Genomic DNA, 21,642 nt, shown 5'->3' with positions numbered 1-21,642 from the left:
CTCTCTCTCTCTCTCTCTTTTGTTTCTTTCTCCTCTTGAAATCCTTAGATAAAAAATGAGAGAAAGGACCAGGGTATACAGAGGCCAGGCATGGGCAGCCTTTCAAATAGTTCATAAGGAAGAGAGAGCAAAGGAAATGCTTAACATGCCTGAAGCAACTTGGGGGCCCAAATCTGCAAGCTGGGTTTAAAACTGTTTCTCAAATTAAATGTGATACTTATTGAGGGTTGAAAGTTCAAACGGTAAAGAAGGTGTAAAGGGAAAAGCAAAAAGTGCCCTCCTTGGCCCCCAAGCACCTCTGTCCCAGAAGTAACCCCAGTTACGACTTTTCAGATGTGTCCATGCAAATCCAAGCCTGTTATAGACAGAATAAGTTCTTCCTTTTTTTTTTTTTTTAAACAAAACACAAATGCTACCACATTAAACATACTATTCCTATAGCCTATGTGTTCAGGTAACAGTGTACCTTGATCATCCTTTTAGCATTAGTGTGAATTCTTTCAATAGTATTTCCTCGAATAGATATAATATATTGAAGCAGTCCTCTTATTATTGGACATGTATTATAGTTTCTGGCTTTTTAACTACTGCAAACTCTGTACCCTATACATACATACATTCTGCTCTTAGCCTTCTGAGAGTGGAATTGCTCAATCAAAATGTATATCCCTTTTAAATTTGTATAGATACATACAAATCGTCATGTAAAATGGTTGAACTAGTCTATACTTCCAATACCAATGTACAAGCGCACCTTACACACCCCCAGACCTTAACCCACACTCAATACTGTCAAGCTTTAACATTTTGGCCAATCTGATAGATGAAACGTGGCATATCATGTTTAATTTTTGAACTAAATGGAAAGGAAAATACAATTTATAGAAATGTGTGGGATGCAGTGAAAATAGTGCTTAGAGATAAATTTATAACATTGAATAGATACATTAGAACAGAAAGAGCTAAAATCACTCATCTAAGCTTCCACCTTAGGAAACATAAGCATAAAACAAGCAAATCAAATCTGAAATAAGCAAAAGAAAAGAAATAATAAAAACTAGAGCAGAAATCAATGAAACAGAAGATAGGAAATTAACAGAGAAAGTCAAGGAAATCAAAAGTTGGTTCTTTGAAAAGATGAAAAAAATGGGTAAATCTCTAGTCAGGCCAATCAAGAAAAAAAGAAGACACAAATTGCTAATATCAGAAATGAAATAGGCGTCATCCTTACTGGTGCCATGGACTTTAAAAAGAATAATAAAGGAATACTATGAATGACTCTATTCCCCTAAATTTGATAACTTTGGTGAAATGGACCAATTTCTTGAAAGACACAATCACCCAAAACTCCCACAAGGAGAAATAGATAATGTGCCTATTTCTTTTAAAGTAATTGAATCAGTCATTCATAAGCTTCCAAAGTAGAAAGCACCAGGCCTAGATGGTTTCACTGGTGAATTCTACCAGACATTTAGGGAAGAAACAATACCAATCCTCTACAATTCTTCTCCAGAAAATAGAAGCAGGGGGAATACTTCCAAACTTGTTCTAGGAAGTCAGCATTACCCTAATACTAAAACCAGTGAAAGACATTTCAAGAAAGGAAAACTACAGACCAATATCTCTCATGAATACAGATGCAAAAATACTCAAAATGCTCGCCAACAGAATCCAACAATGTACCAAAATAAATTACACACCATGACTAAGAAGGATTTATTCCAAGTATGCAAGGCTGGTTCAACATTTGAAAATCAGTTAAGGTAATCCATCATATGAACAGCAGCTAAAAAAGAAAAATTACATGATCACATCAGCAGGTGCCCAAAAAAAAAAAAAAAAAAAGCATTTGACAAAACCCAACATCCATTCACAATAAAAATTCTCAGCAAACCAGGAATAAAGAGTAACTTCCTCAATTTAATAAAAACATCTACAACGAACCTACAGTTAATATCATACTTAATAGTGAAAAACTAGATGCTTTCACCCTAAGATTGGGAGCAAGGTAAGGATATCCTCTTCTCACCACTCCTATTCAACATCATACTAGAAATCCTAGCTAACGCAATAAGACAAGAAGGGGCATATGGGAACTCTGTACTTTCTGCACAATATCTTTTCTGTAAACCTAAAAAATTGTCTATTAGTAAAAATTTTTTCAGTGGCATCTCATGTTTAATTTTTTCCTTCAGTTAAAAGTAAGATTGAATTTCTTGTTTAATGGCCATATTAGTTTTTCAAAATTCTTTACATATTAAAGAAATTAGCCTTTATCATTTATGTGGAAAAAACATTTCTTTTCGTTATTATGTGGTTTAATTTTGTTGTTGTTGTTGATTTTTTCTACCAGAATTTTAATTTATTCATAGTGATCAGACTTTCTATTTTTTAACTTTTTGGTTTTGTGTCTTGCTTGGAAAGGCTTACCCATCTAAGCTTTTTTAAAAAAAAACAAAACCCAAAACACTTTTAAAAAATTACTTTCTTTCTTCTTCCTCTTCTTTTTCTTTTTAAAAAGTGTTTACAACATTGAACCATCTGTGTTTTTTCCTGGATGGATACCCAATAGTCTCAACACTTTTTCAATAGTCTCAACAATTTTTTCAATAATTATTCAAACACTGCCTTGAAGTGCTACTTATATCATAAATAAGTTCCCACAGATATTTGGGATATATTCTGTTTAAATGAACTGCTTTTACCTATTTCAGCACCAGTACCAAACCAGTTAAGGCAATGTAGCTTTATGACAATTATATTTAATTTAATATTTGGTAGGGATATTATTCTTTCTTGATTTTTTCTCCTCAAAAAAACACAAATCTTGTAGGTATTCTAATTTCCTCAAAAAATTCTAGATATTCTAATATTGCTTGTTTTTTTCAGGTGAGCTTTAAAATTAATTTCACAACTGGAAATTGAATGTCCCCTGAGTAAACTGATTTGAGTTCAGGTTCTCAAAGTGGCTGGGGAGTCCCTTGGGGAATCAAGCCTGCTTGAGGGATAGAGGCAAAGTGTGACTTTGGAGAGGGAGGGCTGGAAGGCTGGCCAGAGTCCTCCCAGCAGAGCCTGTGAAGTGGCCACTGCCAAGAAGAAGGACCTCACTGGTAAGAGCTGGAGTGAGGAGTGGCCAGGACAAGGGAGTCCTGCTGAGGGCAGATCAAAGGCAGGCATGGAGCAACCATTCTTCACAGTTAGTTGAGTGACGAAAGTGAGAGGAGAACTGGGTGACAAGACCTTGGGCCAGCCTTCTAAAGGGCTGCCTCCCCAGCACCCAGCTGTGGCCTGAGTGGGTGAAGATGCTCGCAGAGAGGATGCCCAATAGACCCGTGAAGAACAAATAAACAAACAAACGTGTGATGGCTGATCAGGACGACAAGGGAGGAGCAGGGGCCTGGAGGGAGGACCAAAGGGCAGAGAAACTGGTGGGTGTGTGTCCCAGAACCAGGAAGCAGGGGGTTGGTCGCATGTACCTTTTGAGGCCACTGTGAGCCTCTCTGCCCTGAGAATCAAGACAACATGCTCAGGAGGGGCAGAAACAACCCCCAGAGATGTGGCTGAAAAGAATCAGTGTCCCTTCCTGCCCCTCTGTGGACCTCCCTCCTCGGCCTCCCACCCCCACTTGTCACCTTACCCAGGGCAGGTCCCAGGAGAGGTCTATGGAGAAGGTGGGAGTCTGGCCTTGGACACGCATTTCCATGAGACTGTGTTCCACGTGGTGGCTGACTCCTGTGGAAATCACAGCCGAGAACTGAGGTCAGACAGGTCTCATCTGCGCCCAGTCCTGCCACCCACCAGCTGTGTGACTTCAGCCAAGGGAGGGTCCCTCTAAATAACATACCACATGAATTAAATGCCACAGCAAATAGAAAGGGCCTGGCACGTAGCAGGTGCTCAAAAGATGTTAACTAGTGCCCACCCTCCACCAGCTTTTCCAGCTATAGCTGGAGTATGTTAGGAGCTAAATTGGTTTCTGCAGGTAACTTCCACAGCTTAGAAATGTGTTCTGAGTTCCAAATTGTTGATTTATCCAGCACCTTTGGAAATGACCCCCCCCCCCCGACTCCTCTTATTTGCCCCCAAAACAGTCCTGAGTCACTGACTGCATCCTGAGTGGCCTGGCCCTGGCTCCACCCAGTGAGGTCGTTGTTGAAGATTAAGGAGACAAAATCAACAGGCAGTGAGAGCCGCAAGCTGGATGGGTTGTTTAACAAGCAGGGCCCACAAAGCACTGGCTGAGGGGACATATGAGTGACATTGACCACATTTTACAGGCCAGGAAGTAAGCCTGTGGTATGAGTATTACCCTGTGCTGACACTGAGCCTTCATAATGATTCTCTCCCAGAGTCCTGACAACCCCTGAGTGTGCACTGGGTGTGTGTGTGTGTGTGTGTGTGTGTGTGTGTGTCGTATTTTTGTCCTCACAGAAGGAGAACTCAAGGTGCAGAGAAATGTCTGGAAGGTGCCAGAGCCAGGAAGCAGATGCTCCATTTTGTCCCTCATGAGCTGACAGGCTGGCTCACAAAGAAACATCTGAATGAACGACCCTGCTGGGACCAGCTGGAATATTCCAGGCCCACAGCCACAGTCCCACCTGGCAAGATGGTGTCCCTGAGGCTACAACAGCCAGTGCTCCTGAGGCAATCCCAAAGACCTTACCCCTTTAGACCCCAAAGTGAGAAAGTGGGTCACCCAGCTACTTCCCTGCTGCTGCTGCTGGTCTGAGTGTCACCACCCTGCCGCTGTCCCTGGGCCTGGTGAGCCTTTGCCTCCAGGACATTGGATGGTCCTGGGTGCCAGGCAAGAGGCTCTCCACTGTCTGTGTTTGGAGGATGACCAAAGCTTAAGGGAAATTTTCCCATTAGCTTTTTAAACTCTCGTCAGCCGAGCTTGGAGGATGGCAGGGATTTGCTTCTGATCCCAGGGTTGAGGTCTGGCAGGAAGCCGGCCGTGGAGGCCCAGTCCAGGAAGGCCAACTGATTCCTCATGGATCGTGGACACACCCTGTGCCTTCACTGCTGGCTCACTTCCCCCACCGCTGCCCCTGTCCCAACACACACACACACACATGCTCCTTTCCCTCCCATTCCATTTCAGACCACAGACTTCCCAGCACATCCCTGTGCTGACTCAATGGAAAAATGTGTGAAGAAATTTGAGATTCTTCTCTTCTTTCTACCTCTGCTTGCAGCAACATTGCCCCTTCTCAGCCTGCTTAGCTTCAGCCTCAAGAGGCCTTTTTCAGTAGGCCACTTTCCACGTTCCAGAACCCTGTGAGTGGGTTTTGAGGACGTGGCTGTGCCGCTGGGAGGCGCGCTGCTTCCTCTAACCCAGGACTTGAACCCCAGCCCTGGGCGGGTAGGTCGTGGGAGGGCGAGTGCCTGGTCCCCTCCCAGGCCCCAGGCCAGGCCGGGCAAGCGGGCCACCAGGGGGCGCCCGACGCCCACCTGTACCTTCCCACCGCGCCCCCTGGAGCCTCTGAGAAAGTCCAAGGGGTGCAAGGAAAGGAGGAGAGAGAGGCCAAAGGGCAGGTGGCTGGCTGGCTGGAAACAGAAAAAAGGGGGGCAAATGGGGCACCGAAGAGAAGAGGAACGTGGAGAAGGGGAGAAAGCGAATAAATGAGGAAAACTTCAGAGGGCACAGGGGAGGGAACGTGCGGACGTGGGGCACAAACCCGTGGCTGGGGCCGACGGCTCAGGGCCTGTCTGCGGGCCTCCCCTCCCTCCATTTCCCAAACGGGCCCGGAAGGAGGGTCTGGGCCGGCGGGCGGCGGTGATGCCAGCCGCTGGCACCCGCCACACTTCGGCCCCCGAAGCTCCTGGCAACAGAGGACGCCGGGGCCGGGCTGGGGTCCGCGGAGCAGCCGGGAGACCCGCGCGCCCCCGCCCCCTCCAGCCCCTCGCGCGCTCCCGCCCTGCAGCCCTGGGCGCGCGCGTGTCCCCGCCGCCCCGCGCCCGGAAGGCCGGCCTCTCCCGGGGCCGCGTGCCCGGAACGTGACTCAGCGCTTTCTCTGAGCCGTAGCCTAGAAGAGCCCCGACCCCGCCAGCGGATCCCAGCTGGAGGGTTGGGCCTCCCTCTGCTTACGGGCAGGGGCCTGGAAACGCCAGCACACAGGCGTTGCCTCCTGGCAGGTGGATCTTTGCGGGGAGGAGGCAGGTTCAATCATTTGTTCATTAACCCCAGGAGCCGACTGAGAACGTACTGTAAGCAGGGGGGCAAGAGGGGAGGGCCTTAAGGGGCTCGCAGCCTACGCAGGGCGCCCTGAACCCCATCTGCTGGCTGTTATTTAAATTAATTTCCTCCAGTTTTATTGAGAAGTAATTGACATACATCCCTGTATAAGTTTACGGTGCCCAGCACAGCATGATGGTTTGATTTACATATGCAGCGGACCTTTGAACAACACAGTTTGAACTTGGGGAATCGACTTAGACGTAAATTTTTTTTTCAATAAACGCGTACTAGGTGGTACACTCTAGTTCTGTCATGCAGAACTGTGGGTGGAGAGGGCCGACCGTAAAGTTATATGTGGATTTTCCCACTGTCCTAGGGGTCAGTGCCCCTAACCCCTGCTGTTCAAGGGTTTAAACCACAGTAGGTTTAGTTGTCAACCATCATCGCGTGTAGATAGAATTAAAAGAAAAAAATTTTCTTCTTGTGATGACAACTCAGGGTCTGCTCTCTCAATGACTGCTGTGTGTCAAACAGCACTGTTAACTAGCCATCAAGTTGTGTATTACATTCTTAGCACTTACTTATCTTATAACTGGAAGTTTGTACATTTTAACTACCTTCCTCCAATTCCACCCCCACCCCCTGCTTCTGATAACCACAAATATGATCTTTTTCTACGAGTTTAGTGGTTTTTCTAAAGTCCACATGTAAGTGAGATCATATAGTTTTTGTCTTTCCTGCTGGCTAAGTTTGCAGATAAGAAGATAGTTCTCTTGGAAATATTGGGGAATTTGGGGTGCACTGCTGGCCTGTGGGATTCAGGCCACAGGAGGGACAAAGGTCTCCAGGCCTGGCCTGGGGAGAACAGTGTTCCCAGACAGCAGGGCAGATCAGGGAGACTTGGAGGCACGGGTGTGTTGACTGGATTTTGAAGGGTGGAAACGGGGGACCCCAGGAAGAGGGCCTGGTCTTATGGCAACTGGGAAGTAGGGAAGGGGGCAGAGTGTCCAGAGAGGAGAGCGGCTCGAGTGGTGGGAGACTGATCTCGGGGACCACGCATTGGCTAAGGCTTGACTGCATTTGGTGGGGGGCCTCAGCGGGGTGGCCTGGGGCTGGGACATAATTGACGATAACTATAGTGGACATAGGGAGACGGCAGTGAGAGAAAATGGCATTTCTCAGGGCGATTCTAGATCCACTGGCTGGGAAGGAGGGGACATAGGGAAGTCCTGTTGAGAACAGGCTGAGTGCAAGTCTTCCGCAAAGATGCTGAGGACTGATGGATTCTGTATTTGCCGTGGGAAGCCACGAGGTCTCCCCTTCCCTGAGTTATAGCTTCCTGGAGACTGGGGATGGAGTGAGATGACCTGCCTGGGAGGGCGTCATCCCCGGTGCATGCTTGGGACCCACTTGCTCTGTGGGTTTGGTCTTCTATTGTGTGTGTGCCCACTACACCCATGGGAGGGTTCTCCTGTCTGAGATTTTTTTTCTGATTATTATTAAAAAAATCTTTTTCCTGGTCTTTTTTGTACATATATTTATGTTAATTTTTACTTATTTATTTTAAAATATTTTCCCTCTTAATGGAGGCACTGGAGATTTAACCCAGGACCTTGTGCACGCCAAGCACATGCTCTATCCCTGAGCTATACCCCCACTACCATGTCTGAGATTTGTTGAATGAATGAATGAGCACAGAGGCCAGTGACAGGTGTATGTGGTTCTCAGTGTATGCTGCCTGCAGGGCACCATGCACAATTACATCTTCAGCAAGGGCTTTTTAATGAGGCTGGGCCGGGAGGCAAGGACTGGTGTCCCCAAGGACAGGGGGTACAGGCTGAGCTGCCTTTCCCCTGGCTCTCCACTGTCTGCCCAGCTCAGAGCACTGGAGTCTGGATCTAGCTCTGCCAGTAAGTCACTGTGAGGATTGGGGCATGCACTGCCACCCCCTCCATCTATTCCGCCATGGTCTGTTGAGCACACACCATGTGCCACTCCCAGCTCCTGGCAAGTGCCATGGAGAACCAGGCACTGCCTCTGCCTTCCTGGAGCTCCCCATCTGAGAGGAAAGGCCCACACTGCCAACGTGGTGAAATAAAGGGCACTGGAGGACCACAGTGAGTGGAGAGGTGGCAAACGGCCAGATAGGTCCCCCAGCTGATAGCGCCCAGGGGAAGCCAACCTCATCTGTGCTGACATCCTCAGAGCCGTGTCCTCTCTCTGTGCGTCAGTTTCCTCTTCCGTAGGTGACAGTAGAAGTCTCCTAATATTTCCTGCAGACTAAAGGTCTATGCCTCTATAACTGATGCCAGTTCCACCTGCCCCATCCATCCCGCAGAGGCGGTAAACAGATCAGTAATGCCCTCTCCCGCCCCTCCCCACACCTGCCCCCACCCCGGGAGTCTGGGCTTGCAGAGGCCTCAGACCAACCTTGGAACCTGGGGTCTGCCAGAGGCCCAGCCATCCCAGATCTCAACCCAAAATCTTCCCCAACAAACCTTGTGATGGTGCTTAGAGGGCCTGGAGATTCTTCGGTAGGTGAGGGAAATCGTTGCAGTGTTCTCACCAGATGTGTGATATAGTCGGAAGTGCACCCGAGAAAGGTCCCACTGGCCTCAAACCCACTCCTGTAGGGAGCCACCCAGGTGGATTTCCACCTTCATGGCCTCGCTCACCTCCTCTCCTTCTCCCTGAAATGCTTGTCCTCTCTGCATCTGGCTGAATACCCTGGCTGGCTCTTTTAAGAATCATCTCAGGGGTAGGGTAGAGCTCAGTGGCAGAGTGCATGCTTAGCATGCATGAGGTCCTGGGTTCAGTCCCCAGTACCTCCACCAAAAAAAGAAAAAAAATATATATATATATATACACACACATATATATATAAAATTTAGAAAAGCTCTACTACAAAAAAAGCCTTGTACAAGAATGTTCATAGCAGCTCCATTCACAGTAGCCCCAGACTGGAAGTAGCCCAGCTGTCCATCAAGTGGAGACAGGATCGGCAAATTGCTGTGGTCATCTGATGGAACACCAGTGCTCAGCCCTAAATAGGAGCAAACTACTGATGGGTGTGACAACGCAGTTAAATTTCAAAAATAATATGTTGAGTGGAAGAAGCCAAACGCAAAGTACAAACCGTACTTCACGAACGTGAAATTCTAGGCTAGGCAAAGCGGGCCTTTGGTGATAGAAACCAAATAAGCGGTTGTTGCTTGGGGAGTGGCAAGGCCGGGAGGGGTTGACTGAACTCGGCTCACACAGTGTGGCTTCTTCTCGCAGCTGAATTTCCTAGAACCCTCCTTCATTACTCAGAAGCCTCTCAGTCACCCCTCAACTGCCACGGGTGCCTCACACTCTCTGTGCCTCCAGCCTGCCTCCCTGCTTTTCCTTTCATGCTGCATTCCCCACTTAGGGGACAATAGCAGCAGCGGCCACCAGGCTCAGAGGCCGCTGAGTCATCTCCCGTGGCCGCTGAGCCCTGAGAAAACTGCTCTGCCTGATCCAGGGAGTGAAACTGGGGAGTTGCCTGGGTAAGACCACCCACGCCCCAACTCCATGGGTCAAAGGAGCTCTCTAAGACCAGGCCTCACTCATCTCTGTCCCTGCGCAAACTCAGGTCCACAGGTGCAAGGGAACGTGGACCAGGGAACCAGGTGATGACTGACCAGAGTTTCCAGCGCCTGGGACCCTGGCCTTCCTCCCCGCGAGAATGGAATGTTCTGCGGCTTCTCGCCGGCTCCTGAGTGCACTACTGTGTTAATCCAGATCTCTCCTCCCTCCTGATGCCCACTGCGCTGCCCACAAGCTGGAGCTGGACCCGGAGTCCCCCCGCGATCCTCCAGGGTATCCTGGCACAGCTCCCTCCCCCTGCCTTCTTCTTCCCTCTCCAAGCAAGAGCAAAGTGACGAAGGGCTCCACTGGGCTAGGGCAGGTTCACCCTTCCTAGCTCCTCTGAGACCCTCTTCCTCCTGCTCCCACCAGAAGGGCCCATCCTTTGCTCTCCCAATGTCCCGTCTCCCCAGCACCTGCCATCCACCCTCTCCTTGGGCTCGCCCGTTCTCTCCTTCAAGCACACGCAGGTCTCCCCATCTTAAAAAAGCTTCCCTTGGGCCTGTCTTCACCACTGCCCACCTGCTCCTTCCTCTCTCCCTGTTCTGAGCTCTGACTTTACTGCCTGCCCTCAGACCCTGGGTTCTACCCCCATCCTGTTTATGAAATGCCCCATGGGAGGTCACAGGCCCTCCTGGGCAAATGCTGGCTTCCTTCCCACGCCCACTCTGGCCTGTTGACTCTCACTGCAGGCTCCTTGGGGTGGAGCAGCCAGGAACAGGTGTGTGTGTAGGTGTGGGGGGTAGGGGGGTGGGGGGCGGGGAGAAGGGCTCCCTCCTGCCCTAACAGTGGTCCTTCTCCAAGGCTTGGTCCTTGCTCTCTGCTCTCCTCTTCTGTCTCACTTCTGGAAGAGTCCATGCATTTGGGCTGCAGCTTTTACCTTCATCAGTTTCCCCTGTCTTAGCTCTGGCTCTGTCTCCTTCTGGTTTTGAGTATCTGTTCACCAACAGACTCCACTGTTTCCGCGGCATAACCTGGGGTGACCTCCACAGGACAGGGCTAAGGCCAGTGTCGTCTCCTCCTCTCCCCCAGATGGCTCCACTCCACTTACTAATTCATACGGTTATTCATTCCCTGTGAATTCAACAAGTATCTGTTACTTCCCACTCCTTCCAACCGTCCTCCATCTCCCCCGGCGGGATTAATTTTCATTTTGTAGCCACATGTTTGGTTGTCACTCCTGCCTGTCTCTTTCTAAGTCCCTTTGCAGGTTAGCACGGGTCATCTATGTGGAGGGACCTGGGAGGCAACTGGAAACGAGGAACTGGACTGGGGGTCTGGAGGTCAAAGTTCAAGCCTAGTGCAGGGAGCCCTCCCTTCTGGGCATCAGCCTGGCTCTGACCCTGACCAGCCGTGGGGCCGCTCAGCTCCAGAGTTAGGAATGAAGCCACAGAGGTCGGTTTCCTCCTCTGCAAAGCGGGGGCATGGGGCCTGCTCGGTGGTCCCTGCCACATGGAGCCAGGTGTCAAGGGCCCTCCTGCCCCTCTCCGACCTGGTTTTGTTCCAAACTCTTCCTTCGTTCAGGTGCTCCTGGGCCTGAGGGTGATGGAGCCTTTGAGCCGAGCATTTGGGTCGGGGCCAGGGTGGGGATGGCCCACTCTGCATGCCCTCCCTCCCTGCGTGGAGGTAGTTGGGCCTAGCTGGCGATTTTCTTCCTGTTTGCTTGGGAGACCCTCAAGTCCCCCTCCCAATTAAAAGAACCCACATATGAAATAGGGAGCCTAGAGGGACCCAGGGAAGGTGGCTGGAGCTTGAGTCCTGGCCCTCAATGATTTCCACTTACCCTACCCTGAAACCCCACCCCTCTCTCCAAAACTGGCCTTGAACTGGTGGGCCCGAGCCCGCCGGGCCTTGTGGCACAGTGCCAGCTCTGGGCCCAGCCTCCCAGGCAGTCTCCACCAGGCCAGAGTTCATCTTTAGCCAAACAGCAGGCACTGGGGGCTCTCAGGACCCTCACAGGGTTCCCAGCCTCAGCTTAGATCCTGGGCAGCTGGGCCCCAGGACTGTCAAGTCCAGCGGCCCCAGGTCCTGGTGCACAGCAGGGCAGGACCAGCAGGGACAGCTGAGCTGGGCACAAGTCTGACCTGGTGACCTTGTAGTTGAGCACAAAACAGGTCAAAAGCCATTTGCTGACCCTGTGGATTTGGGTGGGGTCATAAAAGGCGGGGGGCTTGAATGCCGGTTTCACCACAGCAGCCCTGCCTCTTGACCCTCTGTGATCCTCACTCCCAGGACCTGGGCCCCACAGGAGTTGGGGACCAGAAGGAGCAGATGAGAATGAGGAAGGCCAGGCCTCTCCCACCTCCCTCCATCCCTTCCCTCTTGTCCTGTATCCCCTGTCCCTCCCTCCTCACCTAGCTCGCACCTGCCACGCATCAGCTGGCATTCAGGGCCCCACTCCCTCTTTTATGACCCCACCCAAACCCACAAGGTCAGCAAAGGGGATCTTATTTGTTTCCAGAACAAGGCGGCATGACCTTTCCTCAAAGGTCCCCTGGCTGAGTGCTCCGCACCCCTGGGGGCATCAGGAAGCACCCAGGCCCAGTGACTGAGAATCCCTGAGTGGTTACTCTCTGCAGTCACATTTTGCCAAGGTGACCTGGCTGTTTTTCTGCCTTTTGTTGATCTGCTTAGCCAGCTCATTCATTCATTCATTCATTCATTCAACACTTAAGGCGCTGGGCCTCGTGTTGGATGCTGCAGTGTAGGAATGAGGCAGGTTATTTGCCCACCGGGGTCTGCCGCAGACTCGTGGGCTCCTGAGACTGAAAATTCTCAGAGACAGGGTGTGTATGCCACTCTGCCCCTCCACCTCCCCCTGCCCACACTCACTTTAGGTCAGTTGGAGGAAACTGGGATGCCACTGGGGATGGGGACAGGGCTTGGTGCCCAGGGTGAGGCAGGAAGGGGATGTGGGGTGGCCTGGGGGCAGGGGCAGAGCCGCTGACAGACCTGTGGGTGGCTGGGCGAGGGGCGGAGGACAGTTGGCAGCCTCAGCCTCGGCTTAATTCCTGGGCACACAGCAGCGTTGGGAGGGCTACCAGCCATCCGCTGCGGCTTCAAAGGGCCCTGGGGGCTGTGGGTGGGGTGGGCTGTAGGCAGGCAGCCTGCCCTCCCCACTTCCTGGGACTCTTGCTTCCCTGGGAGCTCGGGGAGCTGCTCCCTTCAAGGGGAAAGGGGGTCTGGGGCTCGGACCCAGCTGCTGTCCTGCCCTTGGAACAGTGTCAGGGTGATGGGGCTGTGCTGGGAGCTGGAGTGGGCGGCAGCAGCGACAACTTCAGACCTGTTTTCCCCCCTCCCTGCCTCTCCCTGCCCTGCTGCTCAACCTGGTTGCCTTCTGGGGGACAGTACCCTTAGGCTGGTCCCTGCCTGCTCCTGACCACACAGGGAAGTTCAGCCCCCACATGCCAGTCATGGTGGCTCTGACCTGTCCCACCTAGAAGCCACAGAGCAGGCTAGACACATGTGCCCTAGGAGGAAGCTGACTTGCGGGGCTTCCACTTGCTCCTTGGCTCACACCTGCCCGGCCAGCACTGGCCCAGCCTGGGTGGTCTCACAAAGCCCCTCCCCTGCTCCAGTGTGCCTCCCCTCCCTTGTCACCTGTGTTTTCCTCTTCATCAGACAAGAATGCGTCAGCAGGACCGGGGCCACTCTCCCACTCCATTGTTAATGCAGGCCCCTCTCCACATCCCCACCCCTGACAGGCCCAGGCCTGCCCGGTGGGGCCAGTCCACTCCCCGCTGCCGGGAGTCCAAATACACCTGTTTACCTTTGGGCCTCAGCCCAGGATGGAAGCGCCTGACTCCTGACCACCTCCACGCACCCGCCCTCACAGGCCTTCTTTCGTGCCCTCTTCCTTCCGAAAAGTCTGGGTCCCCAGTGTGCAGGGGGGTGGGGGGGCAGGGAGGAGATTGGTTCCTGCCCTCTGCTCAGCTCTGCAGGAGGCCTGGCCCACTTGCTCCAAGACAGCATGGAATCCTATCCCCATCCCCGGGGGCCTTCCAGACATCCTGAGTCACTGGAACTGGGGGTGGCCTTCCTGTGGAACAGGATGTGCTCTGGGTGGGAGCGGGGAGGACCCCCAAGGTCTGAGTTCCAGCCCTTTCCCCCATCACCTTTCTGGCTGCGGGGTACATGGGGGAGGGAAGATGGGGAAAAGGCAGCAAGTTTGGAGACAGAAGAGTGCCTCCTTGCCTTGGGAAGGGGGCCATCCCTGTCCCCAGGGACACCCAGGACACTCCAACACCCAGGAATGAAGTGGCTTCTCACCTCAAAGGTGGCAGTCAAAGGAAATGAGAAACCTGCTCAGAGAGCTTGAGTCATGGGCTCAAAGCCACACGGCTCAAAAGAGAAAGGACCACTCGATGCAACATGGGCTCCTGGATTGGGATGCTGGAATGGAGAGAAACGTCATGAGGGCAATCAGCAAAATTTAAAAGGGGCCTGCGGTTAGCTGGGGTTACCAGTCAATGCTGATTTCCTGATTGTGATGGTGGTACTAGGGTTATGCAGGAGTGTCCTTGTTCTAAGGAAATATATACTAAAGAATTTAGTGCGAATGGATATCACATCTGCAACTCAATGTCAGTGGGGCAAAATATATTTTGATTGGGATTACGTTGAACCTATAAATAAATAAGGAGCAAATGAACATCTTTTTTAAAAAACCACCCAGCCAAGGGCCAGCACAGGGATGGGTAGGACGGACAGGACGTGACACGCCCTTTCCCTGCTTCCTGCTATAAGCGTTTGCAAAGCCCTGCACTCCAGCTCCTCCAGGGCCCCCTCTCTGGTTGGGCGGCCTATTGGGAACATCTGGGGGCTCTTAAAAGTGCTGATGCCTGGGCCTCACCCCTGAGACCGTAGTTCCAGGCACAGGGATTTGCAGGAGCTCCTGGTGGGTCTTCCTGGCAGCCGCTGGCTTCTTTAGCCTTTCCTCACCTGGTGGGCGGTTCTGCTTGGCCCTGATCTTGCCCCTCTCCTCCCCGCGGGCCCAGGCAGAGGGTGAGGAGGGGGATAGCGGCACACCCCACCTGCCAATCCAGGGCGTACCTCATTTGGCGAATGCCAGAGGCTGATCCTGGGGGCCAGTGGAGACACTGGAGCCCCCCTTGTTCTCCCAATGCTGAGGAGCGTGGAGAGGAAGGCCGGTGGGTGGTGGGGAGAGGGAGGGAGCCATTGCTGGTGAAGGGAGTCTCAGAGGGAGGCGGGGGCAGCCGTGTCAGCAAGCTTCGGGAAGAGGGTGGGCTGGCTTCCGAGCTCAGTAAGGACCCCCAACCCTGCTGGCCCTGCCTTGTGTGCACGCCCTCCTGAAATATTTGGAATAATTAGCAAGTAAAAGCAGCAAGCAGCAGGTTGGCCTAGAGCCAACCTTGAGTGCAGAGAAGAAAGGGGCTTCAGGAGAAAGGGGTCCTCGGAGACTGGGCAGGATTGTGTGGGATTCAGAGTGTGTGTGTGTGTGCTCGCACGTGTGTGCACTGGGGGGAGGGGCTGTGCACCACGAGGGCGCGCTTGAAGGGCTGGGTAGAGAACTGGGTTCCAGGCCCCACTGGGGTGAAGGGGTGGAAGGGTGCCTGCTGAGTGTCACCCAAACAAATGTTTCCCATGCCTCAGTTTCCCCATCAGACCTCTGGCAGGTTGGCTCCTCACAGGGTGGACCTGCGGGTAGGAGTGAGTGGAAGAGTAGCATCTTAGCGCCCCCTTTCCCTGGTGGCCTTCCTCAGCCTCCAGCCTGCATTGGAGGGAGGGCTCCGGGTTGGATGAACCGATGCCAAGGTGGGGGGTAGGGCCCCTGGGGCTGGGGCCCTCTGACCTCACACCCTGTCCCTCCAGCAGAGGACCGAGGGAGGGAGGAGCTGGAGACAGGCCCAGGCGAGGACCGCAGGCTCCAGGAGGCGAGCCTGGGCAGGCCCTCGCGGTGGGGGAGGTAGGGGATGCGTGAGCCCAGCCCCGGGCAAGCTTGGCCTTTGTGAGTCCCCAGGGCCAGGGAGGGGGCTGCCCCTCCTTTGCCACCAGCTCCCGGGGGCCCGTGGGTGCAGTCTTCCCATTGCACAGATAGAGGCACTGAAGCTGCAGCGGACTCCCAAGGCTGCCCCTCAGCCCCTTTCTCCCTGGGGACACGGAGGTCAAGGGGAGTTCATCGGAGGGGCACAAGCCCTCAGTGCCCCCATCTTCCATCTTCCTCCTAGCCATTTGCCCTCCCGCAGTGAAGAGAAGGCCCCTCCCCCCAAACTAGCCTGCATTTATTTTTCCCCAAAGTAATTTGCAAGCAAAAAAAAAAAGTTGCAAGCAGGTCCATTTTTCAGTTCCAAATTTAAAAAAAATTTTATTGTAAATAACTTTCCATGAAAAAGGTTAAATCGCCCCATGAGGCAGGAGGGTGGATGTGGGACGCAGCCCAGGGGGCTTCTGGTAGAGCAAGACACTCCCCCACACAAGTGCAGGCGGGGGCCCAGGGCGATCCCCCCTTCCTGGTCCCAGTGGTTCTAGCGAGCCTGGTGTCCCTCCTGGTTAAGCCTCAGTTCTAGCTACACTCACTACATTAGTCTGTTCCCCTCCCCTCTGCAGCTTGGCTGCCCTGCCCCCAACCCCCCAGAACCCCAACTCCCTGCTGCTCTCAGCCTCAAGTCAGGCTCAAAGATTAGGGCTTTATACCCTCTGCCCCACCTTGAGGGATGGGGGCCAGGAAATCCCAGAGGCCTTAGAAACTCTCCTTGCCCCAGCACACCACCTCATTTCTGTCTTCTCTCTCTGCCCCCTTCCCCCTGGCTCCACCCTACGTACTGCCGGCTCCAGCCCCAGGGAGGCTTTGCCGGGAGAGGCCTCCAGGGGGTTAATTTGCAGTCACCTAATTAGCATTTGTTGTACCTGGGAACTTTCTCTGGATAGAGACCTGGGGAGGAGAGCAGGAGAGCGAGAAGCATCAAAGCTAAGAGGCTCTGGGGCCGGTCCTGTACTGTTGCTCCCCGCTTGGCCAGGCACCCCCTACCGCCCCCAGGCCGCAGCTCTCCCAGTGCAGGGCATTTAGCGTGTCCCCGGGACAGGGAAGAAGTGGGCCAATGAAACACTGTGTATATGAGGGGCTGGGGAGGGGAGGCAGCAATTCGGGTCCTGGGCCCCAGTTCTCAGCCTCCTGGGCTGGAATATGAGGACCGCCTGGGTGGGGGGGCCATATGGCCTCGTGGGGCCAGCCTTGGGAGACCTGCCCAGCCCCTGCCTGGGCGGTAGGGTGTCTGTGGGTCTGTGTTGGGGGGCAGTCTGGGCCCTGACTTGGGCACTGTCTGGAGGTGGGGGCGGGCTTCTTACAAGAAGGCGCCCACGCTGGCCCAGTCGTGGAGGTCAGCGGCCAGGGTGGCGTCCCCGGCCTCAAAGAGGGGTTCCGGGGGCAGGCAGCCACTGCTGCTCTCGTCCCAGGGGTGTTGCAGGAAGGACGTGGCCAGGAAGGTCTCGTCAAAGTCCAGGCTGTCGGCAGCCTGCTCCACCGGAGGCCCCCAGGTAGCAGGGCAGTCGATGTGGCGGCCGTGGACGGTGAGGTCCACGTCCCCGTGCGAGGCGGGGCTCAGCGGCGGGCTCAGCTCCAGGGCCTCCAGCGCGCCCAGCTCCCCGCCCAGAGTGCCGGCGTCGAAGATGGCCTCCCAGTCAAAGTTGCCCTTGAGGGGTTCCAGCTCGCCCTGCTCCTCCTGGGTCAGCAGCAGGGTGCTGGAGGGCCGCGGGACCTTGGCCACCCGCTTGGGCAGTGGCTGTTTGCGCTTATGCCCAAGCCTGCCCTCACCCGCGCCCCAGCCCGCCTCCCCGGTGGCCTCCTCGAACTCCCGCAGCAGCTGCTGGGCCTCGGTGTTCACGGTCAGCGGCCTGGCCCACGGGACAGCGCTGGGCTCCTGTGCGGCCTGGCGGGCGAAGGCTGGGTGGATGTGGACTGGGGGCAGCCGCCGCTTCTTGAAGGCCCCGCTCAGCAGCCGCTCAGCGTACTGGGGGTCGATGCGCCAGAAGCCCCCCTTGCCCGGCTCATCCTTCTCCCGAGGCACTTTGATGAAGCACTTGTTCAGGGACAGGTTGTGGCGGATGGAATTCTGGACACAGGGAGAGAGGAGAGAAAGAGGACAGCTGGGTGAGGGGGCAGGTCAGCGATGGGGGGCCCCCAGTGCTACTGCCAGTCCCCCCACCAGCTTCTCTCAGACGGGGGAGGGAGACCGAGGCACTGCTCTGACCAGGAGACTCTGGGACACCAGCCACAGGGCACCGGAGCCGGGAGTGCTGTCGGGGGCTTTTGTTCCCTGTTGCCGGGATATCTGCCTGCTCAGTCATCCGAGCCCTGAGCCGCAGGGTGGCTCTCAGTGCCACCCTGTCCTGCTCTCCCTCCCTCACCCCACTGCTTGAGGCCTCTGGCCAAAGGCCTCGGCTCCCCCAGGGTCTGGACGGCCATCTCCCTCTGCCTGGGCCTGGCTGGCCTTCTCTGTTTGTGAAGTGAGTGAGTGGATGTGAGGGTGTGTGTGTTGGTGGGGGGTGAAGCTGGGGGAGGGATCTGATGACTTTCCTTGTTTGTAGAGTCGGCTGCTGGCCTGGGCACTCACCCCCACTCCGCGTCCCCCTCCTCCCACCCCAGGCTATGAGGCCTCAGTTGATTATTACCCAGCCAAGAGCATAGCGCTCATTCCTGGGGCCTCTCAGGCTTGGGGGTAGGGTGAGGGGCGGGGGTGGGGAGGGTCTCCGCTTTCTCACTAAGGTTACAAACGGTTCTGCCCCAGGGTCAGGGCCCAAGCAAATGTGGAATAGCTTGGAACTGTGATCCTGTGGCCTGTGCATCTTCAAGGCCTCAGTCCCCAAGTAGTCCCTGATCCTGATGGTGGAAGATGCTCAGGACAATGTGTGCCCAGCCTCAGATCAGCATCCTGCCTTATTTGTTCCTAGGTGCTTAGTCTTGTCCAAACCACGCTGGGGCACAGGGGCCTGGGGCCCGGATGGTGGGGCTGGCAGGTGGGTAGTCCCCCCTGGCAGGGCTGAGATGTTTACATGATGGCCTGGGCCGCTTGGCTGCTCTGTGCCAGGTTCCAGAGACTTGGAACATGAAGCCAGTGCGGGAGGCAGAGCCCCTTTGGAAAGCACCTGGCTCAGCTAATTGTCCCCGGAGGGAGGTTGACTGGGGAGAGGGGGAGGAGTGGAGGCAGGAAACTGGGGATGGGATGGGGGGCTGGGCAGCAGCTTTAGAAAGGCCCCACCGCCCTTCCACTGGGACACAGCTGGTCTTCACACCCCACAGCACACCCCTCTGCCCTCCTGTCCCCTCCAGCCAACTGAAACCAGGCAAGATGCAGAGCCTGGCAAGAATGATGCTCCTGTTTCCGCTTCCAGTCCAGCCCCGACAAACTGGCCTTGAGCAGGGTACTGTCTAGGAATTCTAGGACTTGGGACAAAAATGTGTCCCTCAGTCCATCAGCCTCCCCTAGGGGACTGTGTCCATGCATAGTTCAGCCCCGGTCTTTGGGCTGAGTCTGCTGGGTGAGTGAACAAGTTCCTTCCACTTGAATCTCAACGTCCAGTGAACATCCTCCCTCCTCCCTCTCTGAAATCAAAGTGTGTGGGGGCGGTCAGTTCCAAGCACTGAGATCCCTCGAGGTCCTTCCTCGACGGCCTTCCTCCCTCGGGGCCCTGGCTGACCGCGCCTTCCTGCCCTGCGGATCTGGGATGTGAGTCCAGTCTGCGGGGGCGCGGGGAGGGAGGGAGGACCTCCCCTACCTGCCAGGTGGGATCAGCGTGGCGGAAGTAGCAGAAGTTGTCCGTGATCCACTTGTAGATGGCCGACAAGGTGATCTTGGTGGCCTTGCTGGCTTGCATGGCCATGCAGATGAGCGTGGCATACGAGTAGGGCGGCTTCACGTGCGGGTTGGTAGCGTAGTCCACGTCGTCGGGAGGCGGGGCCTGCAGCCCCGGGGGCGCGCTCCGCGACGTGCAAGACGACGTGGGCTTGCCGGGAGTGTGCGGCTGCCCCAGGCAGGCTGGGTCGGCCGCCAGGGGAGACCCTGGCGCTGCGGAGCCTGGCACCTGGTGGTAGCCGTGGGGGTCGGTGCCCCCCGAGGGCAGGGCGGGGGCCTTGGCGTTGAGAATGGAGAATTCCTGTAGCCACTGCAGGCTAGTCAGGCTGTCATCCAGGGTGTCGGGTTCCTCCAGGCCGCCCTCCTGCCCGGCCTCCTCCGTCGCCCCAGCTCCCGAGAGGCGTAGCCAGCTCTCCGCCATATCTCCGGGGACTCTCCGAGGGGGCGGTCAGCATCCACTAGCTGAGCCGACGGTGGCCCGCCGCGCTCTCCGGCCCGCTAACTCCCGCGGCTCCAGTTACAAGGCCTCCTGGAAGCGCGCTTCCATCCCGCGACCCGGGGGGTCGCCTCCTCCGAATACGAATGTGATACCTGCGGGGACCACAGCGGGAGCTGACCCTCTTCCCTAACCTCCGAGGGGATAATGTGTGCGAAGTGGGATTCTCCTTTAAAATCGTCCCCTCAGCTGGGAAGGATCTTTAACTGCTGAGGTCTGGGAAACAGAAGCAGTGCCGGGGGCCCGACCCCCACAGGGTCCACCTCACACTTTCCCTCTTCGATGTTTTAGAGGAGACTTAATTAGCTAAACGAGAGAAGAGGCATCCGAGGCTATCCCTTTTACCTCAAGAGCGGGAAATCAAACCCCCTCCCTCCGCAACAAATGGAAATGGTTGAGAGAGCCAAGAAGGGCAGTACAACCCGGCGGTGGGGCGCGGGAGGTCTTCTGATCTTTGAAAAGGGATATTAGGATGGGGGATCAAGGGGAAAAAAGGGAACATGACAGAGAGTTACAGGGGGGCCGAAAGTGAATGTCCCCCAAACTTCTCTGATGTCGGTCCCCGGGCCCACCACTTACGTCGCGGACGGATGGGAGAGCAGGCTGGTACTGAACCCCTCCCTTCCCACTACCCGCAGCCCTCCCCGTCCCTTACCTGGCTCAGAGCGAAGCCCGGATAAAGAAAGGTTCTGGAAGACGTCCCTCCCACCCCCCGCGACTCTCTGTCTCCACCTCGAGAGCACTGCCAGCAATCCTCGTCGCCCCCCAGCTCGACGGCGCCTCTCTGAACGCCAGCGGCCCGGGGACCAGCAATAAGTAGCCGTTCAGAAGGCTTCTCCTGCTGCCATGGCGACGCTCCGCCCCCATAAACAGCTTCCGCTGCTGCCATTGGTCAGCATGTCTCCAAGGAGACCGCGAGCTCCTGCCACGCTCTCTGGCGGTAACTCTCTTCGAACACCCTCCTTCTGCCGCCCTCTCCCGCGCCACCCAGCCCCCTACCCGCCGCCGCGTCCCGACTCCGCGCATTCCCGCCCGAGGGCCCCGCGCAGGGCTCGGAGAGGCGCGCGGCTCGGCGCTCTCGCCGAGAACCCGGGCCCCCGGGCGAGCCATTCGCCCCAGGAACAGCACTCCTGCCCCACCCCCTTCCCGTCTGGCTGCTCCGAGGTGTCGACGGCTCCTGGGACCCAGCCCCTCGCGCGGTGGCCAAGGCAGCGAGCGGGCTCAGGCTGGGGAACCGTGTGTTTGGGGTTTTCCTTTCCTCTCCTCTGGGCCGCGAGTGGCGCTTCCTCACGTTTCTGCGGCCCGTCCCTCTCTCCCGACCCTGAGTGTCGTCTGGGTGCCCGCAGGAAGATCTGACTCTCCGATGCCACCTGCCGCTCAGGTCCACAGAAACCGCAGCACCGGTCGCAGACACCCCAAGACGGGCAGGGTAATCCAGTGTTTCCCGGTAAGCCGCTCCCTCTCCGCCCCGTCCTCAGTAAGGTTCCCGGAAGCTGACATTCCAGAGGTTTCTTCTGAAGTTCTTTCCCTCCTTTCCAGACAGCTGAGGA

General features: G+C 55.2%; 1 protein-coding gene and 1 long non-coding RNA gene across 2 annotated transcripts; both read right to left on the bottom strand.

Annotated features, from left to right (window-relative positions):
• Positions 1 to 1,555: 1,555 nt before the first annotated feature.
• LOC105092192 (uncharacterized) lies at positions 1,556 to 6,216 on the bottom strand. The gene is made up of 3 exons (XR_010384392.1): positions 6,089 to 6,216; positions 3,638 to 3,732; positions 1,556 to 1,786 (listed from the first exon to the last, which is right to left on the bottom strand). It is a non-coding gene; the product is annotated as an uncharacterized LOC105092192 (long non-coding RNA).
• Positions 6,217 to 16,084: 9,868 nt separating this feature from the next.
• On the bottom strand, positions 16,085 to 21,101 carry FOXJ1 (forkhead box J1). Its single transcript, XM_031469149.2, has 3 exons — positions 20,748 to 21,101; positions 19,520 to 20,187; positions 16,085 to 17,856 (listed from the first exon to the last, which is right to left on the bottom strand). Exons 2-3 carry the CDS (start codon positions 20,015 to 20,017, stop codon positions 17,089 to 17,091), a joined length of 1,266 nt encoding a protein of 421 aa, XP_031325009.1. The 5' UTR covers positions 20,018 to 20,187; positions 20,748 to 21,101; the 3' UTR covers positions 16,085 to 17,088.
• Between the last annotated feature and the right edge of the window lie 541 nt (positions 21,102 to 21,642).

This window comes from Camelus dromedarius, chromosome 16, assembly GCF_036321535.1.
Source record: "Camelus dromedarius isolate mCamDro1 chromosome 16, mCamDro1.pat, whole genome shotgun sequence".
Classification (NCBI taxonomy): domain Eukaryota; kingdom Metazoa; phylum Chordata; class Mammalia; order Artiodactyla; family Camelidae; genus Camelus; species Camelus dromedarius.
The sequence above is the reverse complement of the archived record's forward strand: the minus strand, read 5'-3'. Positions and strand labels throughout refer to the sequence as shown.

Coding starts and splice junctions, on each gene's coding strand:
- FOXJ1 (XM_031469149.2), bottom strand. CDS start 20,017: ATGGCGGAGAGCTGGCTACGCCTCTCGGGAGCTGGGGCGACGGAGGAG. Junction 17,857..19,519: donor ACGCTGATCCCACCTGGCAG/GTAGGGGAGGTC, acceptor CCCTGTGTCCAG/AATTCCATCCGCCACAACCT.